A 12,057-nucleotide genomic window follows, 5' to 3' on the forward strand; every position below is an offset into this window, starting at 1 on the left:
CAGCCCATTTACTCCCCAGTGCCCATTTTCCTTTTCGCTGCTGTGTGGTGGACTGTCCTTTTCCTTCTCGCCCATACCCGAAATGTTCCTCTGTCTCTGTGCATTAAATACTTGAGCTAAACCAGGGTTAGCCTTCAAGAGCTGCCATACCGTCTTGCGTTCACTACAATAACTTTTTGACTCTCGTCACGTCAATTTTAACCAAAAGGCAACAAAGCAGTTCATCATAGAGCCTATAACTCGATGCCCTAAGATTCGCCTTCCCTCCTTTGGAGGGCTTCTGTGACACCTTCCCTTTCCTCCGCAGGTATTTGCCACTCGGACTGTTTTACAGGAGCCACCCCGAGGCTCGACCTGCCTGCTTCCCTTCTTTCTCCCTAGCCAGCAGCTCACCCTACAAACACGACTGCTGAGAAAAGTGTTTAGAAACGGTTGCTGACCTGTCACTGAGGGGCTGTTTATCACCTGACAACGAGCAGCAGCTTCTCTGCACCCCAGCTGGCTGGTAACTGCACAGTTGCCACTTGGGTGTCTTCACCCTGATGCCAGACCTGGCCGAGACACTTGGGAATAACGTTGAAACATTGATTTATTTTTTTAGGTAGGATGTCTTTCTGTCCAGACCCACCCCCCCACCCCCCCTCTGCGTAGTCTCTGGGAATATCTGCTTGGTGTCACTGCCGGCATCAGCGCAGGTACAGGCGCCCCCAGCAGCCACAGCTCCCCCACCCGCGGCCGTACAGAATTAAACCGCTGGAAGCCAAAGGGCGCGTGGGGACTGCCTGCCCCCAGGGAGCTGGGAACAAATCAGTACTGCGGCAGTTTAAGAATTTGAAGTCTTTGGAGAAAAGCTAAAAGCTCTGGCCCATAACCAGACCCTGGAGAGCAGCAGTTACAGGTAAGTAATACTGGCTGCTCGAGTGTTTCCAAGGCCTTTGGGTAGTGCTGGGGTAAGATTTTTTCTTAAAGCAATCGAAGAGAACTTGTTCTTCCTCCAGGTGGCTTCTCCAAAGTTACCGCAGGAGAGGGTGCGGGACAGGAGTCGGTCATCACTTCTCTGCTTCAGTTTTTCCACTGTGTCCCTCAAGAACCGTAACTGGTGAGGTGGAGGGTAAGGTGATGGGAACCTCTGACTCTTCAGTTCAAGGCCACTTCAAGTACAGGCTTCCGCAGCAAAAGGAAGACTCTTGGTGTTAAATGAGCGCCCTCCGGCTCCCGAGAAGGTCGATGTGGCTTCTTGTTGTAGGAACTCACCGAGAAGCTGCAGGATTGGACCCGGGTGTGAAGGAGCTGTATTTGCAGGTGTCCCAGGGATACCCTGGAAGGAGGTGGCAGCTAGAAAATACAAAGATGAGGCCAGGGGAAAAGCCATCGCTGTTGAAGTGGGAGGGACCCCTGAACCGCAGAAAACTAGAATGCAGAAATAAAAACCACCACCCTCTTAAAAAAAAAAAAAAGCTGTACACAAGTGAAGTAGACTATAAAAGTTGATCTAATATTTTTACTTCCATCTTAAATTCTGTATTAAAAATTAATACATTAAACTCTTATAAAAGTAAGGCACATGCAAAACATGTTGTGCAACTTCTGACTTTGAGCTCTCTCATAAACTAACAAGCATTATATTAATTTGGCATTTCTAAAGAGTCATTTTTCCCCATGCAGGATATGCGGAAGAAGGTTAAGTTTGACATTGCACCAGTTCCATCTAGGGTCTGTGCTCTCTGTACTACAGTCAGCGGAGATGGTCGTACCGTACACTACTACCAAATAAAAACCCAGTGAAGTACAGATTCTGAAGGTGATGGCCAACACACAAAATTTAAGAATGTGAAGTTACATCCATTATAATACATCAACGATCTTTTTCAGCACAGGGGGATTTGGCAGCTCCAGGCTGTAGTGCCAGCGTGCAGTTCCCAGGGATCAGTGTCATACGATGCTGAAGACCATGGAAAGATACTGCTCGTAGGACACCTGAATCCAGCCGTCCTGATCCGTATCGTATCGTCGGAAGACATCAGTCAGCCTCTGAAAAGGAGGGGAAAACCCACACATTTTTGTACAGGGGGGCAGTTCAGAGGGCCGTGTGCCCCCCTGCCGCTGTGGCTTTACGAACGCTCGCTGTTCATCCCCTCGGTACGCGCGGCCCAGCCTGGCTGCGCCCGCCCTCCGGGACAGCCCCGAAGGCTCTCTCCGGGCGCTGCGTTCCAGACCAGCTTGTTGTAGCCGGCTTTAACGGGGGGGAAAACCCAACGCACAAGCCTCGTGGGGCATTTGAGAGTCAGTTGGAAACAGGATCCAACGAGGACCTTGTCCATTCCTCAGCTTCTAGCCCAACGTGCGTCACGCGCCATCGCTGTCTGAGCTGCAGGCAGTACGGCCGGGGGACCAAAAGAACCCCTGGCACGGTTTCGCTAACGCCAGGTGAACGACACGCCCTTTCAAAGCCCTCTGCACCAGGGTTTAACTTTCTAACTTGTATTACAGCTGAATATAAAGGCGACTGATGTTTCAGCAGACCTGTGGTTCTAGACATAAAGCCCAAAGGAGACCAAAACACCTGTATGCACGTAACAGATACCACCTTCCCAGGGCCCTGCTTTCTCTCCATGTTGCATATCAGAAGATCTCTTAAGATACTGTTCCAGTGCAAAAGCAGCAACCTTTCTCCTATCCTACTAAAACTCGGCTTGTCCACTGCTCCAGTTCCCCAACTTTTCCCCAGTCTTACATATATTTCGGAAAAGTCAGATACATTTAGAGAAACCTTAGGCAATGAGGTGAGGAATCAGCCAGTAACTGATTTCTGAACGAATACACCTCTGAAAATACAGCGTGCTCTCTCTCTGCCTCTCTCCCCACACGTGCCATTCTGTTACTGAAAGGTGGTTTTGGTGTGTGTTTGAAATGTCCTTCCCTACCATTGCCCCTGCAGGAGCAGCAGTGATGAAAGAGCGAGTCAGGGGCTGTTAGGCCAAACTCCTTTAGTCAGAGCCTTAAACAGAGAGATACACAACACCCTCACAACTCGGATTACGAGAATTATGGGCACCAGGGACGTGACACACTCCAGTTTTACCACACTCAGGATCCAAAGTGTGGGTATTAAACTAATGGAAACAGCGTTAAGGGTTTTCCTGTTAAAACACTGAGAGTATTTTACATTTTTTTGCCCCGTGAAAGTTTTTAACGGGTCAAAAAAAATTGTATCAAATTTACTGGTGATGCAAATGGACAACAAGCGAAGACCAATAAATTAAGATGTTTCTAGCACCTCTCATATACTTCAATGGTTTATTTATAAGCAAGTTCTAGATCCAATATTATAGTTAAATTGAGAACCATCACAGTTCAAGGTGATTTTTCAATTGGCACCAAAGTACCTCTCCATCCTTACCTGTAAAACAACACAGCACTGAATAAAGTCATCGAAAGCAACTTGTCCTCTTCCTTGTCTGTCAAATTTCCGAATAAGGATATCATAGAATTGATCAGACAGTCGGTAACCTTGGAAAAAAGAGAAATGCTTTAAGAGGTTTCAATTACCGCAGTCCTTCTCCAGCAAGACGGAGGCTGTTCAGCAGCCATGGGTAACAAACCCACAACACAGTAAGCAGTTACAAAAGACAATTTTTTTTTTGGCCAAATATCGCTGTGTTACACTAAAATGCATGCAGTGAAACCCGTGCTTAATAATAATTATAGACAGAGTCACAGTAAATGTAATTACTGACTGAATTAGCTGGTTGAGGGAATGGTTACGGGCTGCATCGCAAGGTTTTGTGAGTGCAGTCAATGCAATTCAAGTTCCTCCCGCCATCAGAACGCTGCTGCAGGGCGGAGAGCTGGCAGCGAGCTGCCCCGAGCGCCTTGATACCTACAAGGGTAACGGCGCCTCACCCGCCTCACTGTGACCACGGCTGCCAGAGCAGGACAGCCCTACGGGCAAGCAGCTCATCTGATGACGTAACCCAACCAGAAAAACTGTAATTACGAATGAATTACCAAAACCTGTTAGTGCTTGCTTTAGTTCATTTTTGTCAATCAGTCCAGAATTGTCTCTGTCATACGTTCGAAAGACATTCTGCCAGTCCGAGATGTACTTCCAGACTCCGGTGAATTCATTGAAGTTGACCCCACCTTTGTTTTCTCTGTCAAACATGCCTGAAAGAAGAACCAAGAAACGCAACCACCACCTCAACCGTACCGCTCCTCGGGAAGATCTGCCAGGAGTTTACGGAGGAAGCGAGAGCGCTTTGTGGAAAGTACTGCAAACAGGAAAGAAACTGCAAAAATACAAGTGATATTTTGGAAGGTACTGCCAAAAAAAAAAGCAAGTGGCTGTCCACTGAAGGAGGGTAAGGTAAAGCAAGATAAAAGAGGACCAGAATGAATCACAGAACATGGGTTTTTCCTGGTTTAATTGCCAGTTTGAAAGTGTTTAGGGCTTGACTGATCATCCAGCGCCAAAAAGAGAGGGGGGAGATGGTTCTTTTCTAAGGACTCGTGAACAGTCTACAACATCTACTGACTGCCAGAAGCGCTGGGATGTTCATCTGCCCTTGACCTGCTGGCACTGTCCTCGCACAAACGGCGCGCTGCACGGCGAGGGAACTCAGACTGCTGCCGAATGGTTGTTGAAAACAAAGCCAGACATTCAGCCCTTGGATTTATGAACCGTGCACTTGCACTTTCATCCTTGTTCTACCACCATCATCTTCCACATTACTGGCAATTATTGTAGGAGTAAAGAAGTCTTCCCAGTGTTTGGTCTTTTTTGGAGCAGAACGTAGGATTAAAATGCAAGACAGGGAACACTAGTCACGAAGACAAACTATATTAGTATCTTTTTAGATTATCTAAGCTGACGATTTCCCCACACATCAATTACATTTAGGATCTATTCAGTCGTACAGCAACATTTTCTCAGGCTGCTTTGACAAGTACATGTGTGGGCACACAAAGGGCATTCCTGTGTGATTCAAAAAGAAGGATATTTGTGTTTAACATATCACTGCTGGGCTGTCTGGGGAAAAAAATAAAAGAGTAGAGACACTGAAACATGCCGTCTACCAGTGAAGGACCAGCTTGTTAACGCTACAGCCAAAGTAGTTCAAAAGCCCCTTCACCAGGCATTCGTTATTGCAGGAGAAACACGTATCGTACGTGTGTTGTAACGGCTGTCCATATGGATCTCCTTACAACAGCACGGCAACTGGCAGCGTTCTCAATCCCCTGAACAGATCACAAACCAGTCTCTTGACTGTTTCACATCACGCAGCTGCACTCACCAAGAATGGACCTGACTGTTGCTGGATTAAACGGCGTCCACGTGCCTGAAACAGAAAGGATTACTTAGTTCCTCGATACTAAGTGACATTTAAAAAAAGATGCAACCAACCAACAAGCCAACCAAAAAAATCAGGTAAGAACTTAAACCAGTGAATTCAGAGCTGGATGACATGGAGCTACTGTATTATAAACCAAGGCTGAAGCAATTACGTTCCTGACCGTTCAGAGAGGACTTCAGAGCAGCACGTTACAGGTACTACACGGAGACCAACATCTTTCAGGCTGCACCAAAAAAACCCCCCAAAACTTGGAACAATTAAGAAGGATATTTGTCACGGCAGGTAGTCAGGAGGTACTGGATAAAAGGCAAGCTCAAAACTAAAGCCCCACTTTTTCTGTTCATGGGAGCAGAAGAGTTATACCTTAAATCTCAAGCAAGGTCTCACATCTCTTCCTCAGTAAAAACCCACCTGCTTATTTCCTGTTTTACAGGAGGATTGCTCCAGGGCATTTAGTTTCCGACATGCGAAAAGGAAAGGTTCCTAACATGGCATAACCACACGGTGCAATTTAGTGTGGAGTTTTGTATAATCACAGAATCACAGAGCGATGGGGGTTGGAAGGGACCTCTGGAGATCACCTGGTCCAACCCGCCCTGCTAAAGCAGGGTCACCTACAGCAGGTCACACAGGATCACATCCAGGCATATAGATTTTGAATATTCCCAGAGAAGGAGACTCCACAGCCTCCCTGGGCAGCCTGTTCCAGGGCTCTGTAACTCCCACCTCCACTGCTAAATCAATGAAGTGTTCATTTAAATTAGTATTTTCAGACCAAGAAATGTTGCTGCTTGAAAGGGCCTGAGCAGTAACCACCTCAAGAGGAGCTTTGTACTTCTGTGAGTACTTAGAGGCTGGTCCCTCTGGAATAGTTTTCGTTTGGTTGGGAGCATTCCAGAGCGCTAGGAAGCATCCAGCTTTAAATTAAAAGCAACACCGTGCCTCATCTAGAACGTCACCACCAATTCTCTCGAGCCTGTGAAGGTACCAGCAGGACCAAGAAGCGTGGATAAAATTCACCGAGATCGAGCGCAGGGACCAGTAGGGAACCGGTTAAGACTGGGGGTGCTGCAGAGGCATTTGCAACGATGCAGCCAGCTGCCCACAAACACCTACGAGGAAGGCCACGCTGGAATGAAGCAGGCTTTGTGAGGGCACGGCCACAGGGGTGTCAGTAGTGCTTATCCCAGCGCTGAATTTCTCCCCTCGAAGGGAAACTGAGTCTACAGGTGCAGCCAGGGGGAAAAGCCCTGCCCTGCAGGCAGGCCACGGGACTACTTGCACATGAGGGGAAATGTTAAGCAGGAAAGAGTAAGAATCGCTCGGAAAACGCTTAAGCAGTATTTTAGACAGAGAACATCAGTACCTTAGAGTTGTGTGTCTCCTGACAAAAATAAAAAATAATGGAATTATTAGTAGGGTGCCAGCATTTAACTCTGAATAGATTAGAAGAAAAAGGGAAAACACAGTTTGGAATGTAACTTAATTCACGTTGAAATTTTCAAGAGACTCATACAGACACTATATAGTGAAACCAGAGCGACTTCACTGCCAAAGAACTGTACCCATTTCAGCCTGTTCCAATCCACAGTAAAAGACTGTTCTCCTCCCCTGACTTTACTGTCAACTTTACAAGGCAGCACGGGAAAGAAAACAAGAAGGAAGCAGAGGATTTTATTGTGCAAACAACTGCACGGAGTGATGATCCGTCCCTCCCAGGGAAGTACCGCTGTCTGCACACACCTGACCTGTTGAAAAGCTGAATGTCACAAACTTCAAGTTTTAGGGAGCACTGTGCAGATTTTTTAAATGTTTTAGAAATAAACACATTCTTTTAGCCAGCGTTAGATTGCAGGACAGCTACACACGACCATCCACTGGAGGATATGTTTTGAAAAGAATATAGTGCACTGTTAGTGCCTTTGGTGTGCGGGACGCAGAATCTCTTGGACCAGAGGAAGCTCACAGTTCTGTAAACATCTTGTCTAACTGTGAATTCCCTTGGTGGGGATTCTTCCTTACTGCAAAGCACTGAAAGTGCTAATCTACACTGTAAATAAGGAAAGAAAAGAGTTCAGATAGTCACCGCTGCCTGTCACCCCTAAATTCAACCAGATGGGAAGATATTTAAAATATACGAAGTTTAAAACGGCAGGCAAAGCCAGGTTCCCACATCGTTCTAAACAGCACTGTCATCTTAAAGGAAAACAGTGACTTAATCAATTTAACCTCGCTTTTGCTGAAGCTGTTATCCAAACCAGTATTTTAGTTATGGATCAGGCACAGCAGCTACATTATATTCATTTTAATTTATCAGATATATTATCGAGCAAACATTCTAGTAAATCTAGTTTAGTTCCAAGACCACAATTTTACTAAATAGAGCCATCCAAATTTATTTCAAGTCGGGCAGTTACTGACAAAAAGGAGCCTTTCAGTCTGCATACGCTGCAGCTCACAACGTCAGTTTAAGCCCTTCTCAGTCCCAAAGCACAGGAAGGGTGAGGGAATTAAACCTTGGGAGAAAGGGAACGTGATAGGGGCTCAAAGGTGCACAAACAGCTTCAATATGCACTTTTTCAGGTTTCTAAGTGGAAAAAAACCCCACAAATACAGCCCTACCCAGCCTGAGACACCAGAGGAAAATAAAAATAGGCTACTGGAAAAATTTTTCATTTTTAAATTTGCTTCCATGAGTTACTTGACCACACCCTTTGAGTGTTATGACAGGGAACTGACAGACTACCACCAAGTTTTAATACTAGATCTAGAGTGCACCTTTCTACTTTGTTAGGGAAAAACCCCCAAACATGCCTCACTGGGGAAAAAAAAATAATAATAAAAATTACCATCTTCAATTCCTGCACCGTACTGTATGAAAAGATTTCAAATGCAGTAAAAAGGCCGGATGTAAACATCTGATCTTTGTCCAGGTTATACACTGATCCTGGTTACAAAACCAAGGTTCAGTAGTGATAAGCAAGGAATATAAAAAACACCATTTATGTTTTCTGGGAAGCAGAGCTGGAAAAAATAAAGGGATGTCCCTGCCTTCATTCCGCAGAATACAATCAGTAATGTTTACAGTAGGTACTGGCTTTGTAATGCATGATTGCTAACATGCACCAAACCCAGAAAACTCCCCTTGAAATAAAAGAAAATGAGGAACAATGGGCTCAGCAAAAAAAAAAAAAAAAAAAATTTAAAAAATCAATAAAATAAACCCAGGAGGATTGTTCACTTTTTTCCTCCCCTTCAGCCTTTTCCTGTAGATTAAATGGCATCAATCAGTGGTAGGAACATCCCACCGCCCCAGTCAAAGAATTATGGCATCGAGTCACCAGTCTCACATGAAATTCAACGTTAATTTCACGACGACCTACCTCACTGCTCATTTACAGACTTACCGTTGGATAATGCCTGCTGAAGTTCATGATCAGATATTATTCCACTCCTATCTTTATCGACCCTGGGAGAGAAAAAAAAAAAAAAAAGGCAGCAAGCTTTAAATGGCTGAACTTAACAGGTTCCACTTACAGAAGACTTCAACATTCTGGTTCTTACTCACCAGGTTTAAGATTAATCTTTTCCTGAAAAGTCACTAATTGCATTTAACTTGGTAAACCACTGACAGTCACTGCAAATTAAATGCTTTGTACAGACTGGTGAGATATTCTGGGACATGATAAAAGCTACAGAAAAACCTGCAAGACTTAGGAGTGAAGAGATGCACACAAACACACGCTGCCAACAACACAGTTTGGGTGCACTCAAAAAAAAAAGTATTTTTATTTGTTTATTCTTAAGAGAACTGCAGAGCACACCATGCTGGTTAAATCCACAGGATGCCCACTGTCACTGCAGTGGGCTGTTCGGCTCCCAAACTGGAGCCCCAAGTCTGGCACCCAGAAGATGTCGGCAACGGAGAGAAAGCGACTCATGTAACCAGCGCAAAGCACCGGCAGAATGGACTGCAGGGCCTCGACCCCTTTCAAAGGGGTTCAAGGAGTGAAAAAGCACAGGCAGGTGCCAGCTTCTATGGAGCCTTCATGCTCTATTGTCTTAGAGAATGAAGGACCACCCCAAAATTAACAAATTAGGTAATTTCTGCCCAAATAAAGCCGGGTTGTGCCTTCTTTAGACGGGTATCTGAAATGGTGGGGACTTCCCTCCACTTTATACAAGGACCTTCCCCTTGACACTGGCAGTTTTTATTTCCCCTCAGTCACCACCGTTCCAAAGCAGAGTCCCGCACAGCTGATCCCTCTGCTGGGTTTTTTTTTCCTTTAATCCTTGTTGCCTTTTTTAAACCTTTTCAGTTCATTCTGTGAGATTCCTTCCCCATCTCAAAAATGACACAGACCGCACGCAACAGCCAAATTCCAAGCATAAGTTGCACAGATTGTAACAACAAACAGATACTCCCCTTTTTATCCTCTATTTCTTTTCTAGGTATTTCAAACACTTTTTGCCGTCTATGAGCTGCTACTAAGTGCTAAGCTGGTATTTTCATAAAAACGTGTTATATGACCCACTTATCTTGCTCAAGAGCATCACCAGTCAGCTCAGAGCACAGCCATTCTATCTACAAAATGATGCAAAGTTAAAGCGGATCTTCCTCATGGACATCAGGTATCTACTCTGGACTTCAGCTGACCATCATACAGCAATCGTGACCGGGCCATGGCAGGGCGATAGACCCAGCTGTGCTCCTGCAAGTCTCCACAGGCCTCACCTGCTGCAGGACTCGGTCAGTGTCACCAGCAAATTTCAGGTGATCACCCACCTTCTTTTCCCCCCCGTCACTCCTGAGCATATTGAATAAAGATCCCAGAACAGCTCCACCTGCCAGGGTGGCAGATGACCACACACGCTTCTTTTTGGTCAGTTACTTGTCCACCGAAGAACCTTCCCTTTCACTCTACGTATACTGGATTTCTTTGATGCTTCTGCATGTTGAGAACCTCTTGGGAAATGACACAGATTGTACCACTTCCAGCCACCACATCCATACCCAATCCTTATCAAACATATTCCAAGACTCGCACAGTAGAGCAGCCGGTAAAGGGAATACTTTCAACAAAAGCCGTGCAACCCTCCTGACTAGCTACATTATTTAAAGTGGTTTCTACTGGTTCGCCTGGCGCAGAAGTCAAACTGTTGCTCTGTTTCTTTCTGGACCCTTTAAAAAAAGAAACGGCATCACGCGTGCCTCCTCCAAGGTCTCAGCTGAGGTGGTTTTACGGAAGGCTGGGTAGGTAAGCTGCCACATTCCTGAGTCGCTCATGAGTTTCTAAGTAAATACCAGCCAGTTTTAGCAACTTATTACTGTTTGTCTACCCTTTAACCTCTCCCTGCTGTCACTCGAGTCAGGACAGATCCTCTGACACGTCTCCCATAGAAACGGATCCAACGTAGGAACCTCCCCACTTTCCTCACAAACGCGAAGAGCTCCTGTAGCTGCTTTACCACCGCGGTCTGGGTAGGATGGTTTATATCGTTTATAACACAGGCCTGCTAGCTCCCTTGCAGGCTCCTGCTGTATTCAAGAGAGTATTTGTCGCAGTGGTGAAGTTTTCCACCCAGCATTTACCATTTTGACCAGCCTTCCTCTACCGTACCATCGATGCTCCAGACTTCACAACCCTTTCTGGATTCTCCAGCCAAGAAATGACTTCAGCGTTTTCAAGGCTGCCTTCCCCCTCCGTCAATCCCCTTCCCTCGCCCTAACGCGCAGCCACGCTTCCTCCTCCCCCGGCCCTTCCCCAGGCTCCCCCTCAGAGCCCTCCCGCCCAGCAAGGTCCCCAACACCCCCCGGCGTGCCCCGGCCCTGCGACGGTCTCCCCGCAGCACCTGACCGTTTCCGAGCACCTCCCAAACCCCGCTGCCTCCCGGGGCAACCTCAGGCAGCGGCGGCGCCGGCAGGGCCCTGCCCGCCGCACTTAGCACCGCGGCGCGGGCCGGGCCCGGTGCGGCGGGAAGGGGGACGCCGAGCCCTCCCCCCCCCCCCCCTCAGCCCCGTCCCCGCAGCCGTGAGGGCGGGACGCGGCGGGGTCGCGCGGCGGCCTCACCTCTGGAAGACGTTCCACAGGAAGGCGGGGTCGGGCAGCGCGGCGCCGCCGCCGCCGTTGGGCCTGTACTGGTAACCCGCCGCCATGGCCCCTCCGCGGAGGCACCGGGCAGCTCTGGCCTTCCTCCTCCGCGCTTCCGGCACGGGCCGCCTGACGCAGCGCCGCCGGTGACGTCGCTGGGTGACGCAGAGGAGAGGGATCCGCCCTGGGGAATCCCGGGAAGAGCCGCGGCGGGGCGAGGCCTCCCTTCCCCCCGCCCCCCGTGGGAGGGGGTTGTCCCCGTTGTCCCCTCTGGCAGCGACCCCCGGGGGTGCCCAGGGGAGCTCCGCGGGCTCGGCCGCCGGGCCAAGGGGCGGGGGGCGAGGGGACTCGGTGCTCCCCAGCACAGGCCGCGGGGGCGTCTGCAGGGACGGGGCCGCCCTGAGAGACTAAGGGGTCCCCGCGCTGGGGAGGTGGTTTGTCACGGGGGGAAAGAGCCTGAGATAGAGGGTTGTGGCTGCAGGGGAAGGAGGGGGCGCAGGGAGGGACAGAGCCCTGTGAACTGCTGGCCCTGGACACCCTGATCAGACAGGACAAGAATTTCAGGTGCAGCTCAGAAACCACAAGACCGATACTGAAGTACGAGCCAAATT

General features: G+C 48.0%; 1 protein-coding gene across 3 annotated transcripts; it reads right to left on the reverse strand.

The window, feature by feature from the left end:
* Window positions 1-1,487: 1,487 nt before the first annotated feature.
* PDCD6 (programmed cell death 6) lies at window positions 1,488-11,511 on the reverse strand. 3 transcript variants are annotated; one of them, XM_086468944.1, is made up of 6 exons: window positions 11,426-11,511; window positions 8,762-8,823; window positions 5,295-5,339; window positions 4,015-4,167; window positions 3,401-3,510; window positions 1,488-2,031 (listed from the first exon to the last, which is right to left on the reverse strand). In XM_086468944.1, the coding sequence occupies exons 1-6, from the start codon at window positions 11,509-11,511 to the stop codon at window positions 1,933-1,935; spliced, it is 555 nt and encodes a 184-aa protein (XP_086325070.1). In that variant the 3' UTR covers window positions 1,488-1,932. The 3 variants fall into 3 exon arrangements, with proteins under 3 accessions (XP_086325070.1, XP_086325069.1, XP_086325071.1); XM_086468943.1 differs by having other exon boundaries at window positions 4,009-4,167; XM_086468945.1 differs by lacking the exons at window positions 4,015-4,167; window positions 5,295-5,339.
* Window positions 11,512-12,057: the final 546 nt, after the last annotated feature.

The sequence above is a fragment of the Leptosomus discolor genome, chromosome 8 (assembly GCF_034619465.1).
Source record: "Leptosomus discolor isolate bLepDis1 chromosome 8, bLepDis1.hap2, whole genome shotgun sequence".
NCBI lineage: Eukaryota > Metazoa > Chordata > Aves > Leptosomiformes > Leptosomidae > Leptosomus > Leptosomus discolor.

What these genes read in the sequence shown, in the direction of transcription:
- PDCD6 (XM_086468943.1), bottom strand. Translation starts at nt 11,511, where the DNA reads ATGGCGGCGGGTTACCAGTACAGGCCCAACGGCGGCGGCGGCGCCGCG. An exon ending in GCAAGCACTAACAGGTTTTG is followed by an intron (nt 3,511 to 4,008) that starts GTAATTCATTCG and finishes CTTTTTTCCAAG; the next exon opens with GTTACCGACTGTCTGATCAA. An exon ending in AGTGCTGTGTTGTTTTACAG is followed by an intron (nt 2,032 to 3,400) that starts GTAAGGATGGAG and finishes CCTCCTTTTCAG; the next exon opens with AGGCTGACTGATGTCTTCCG.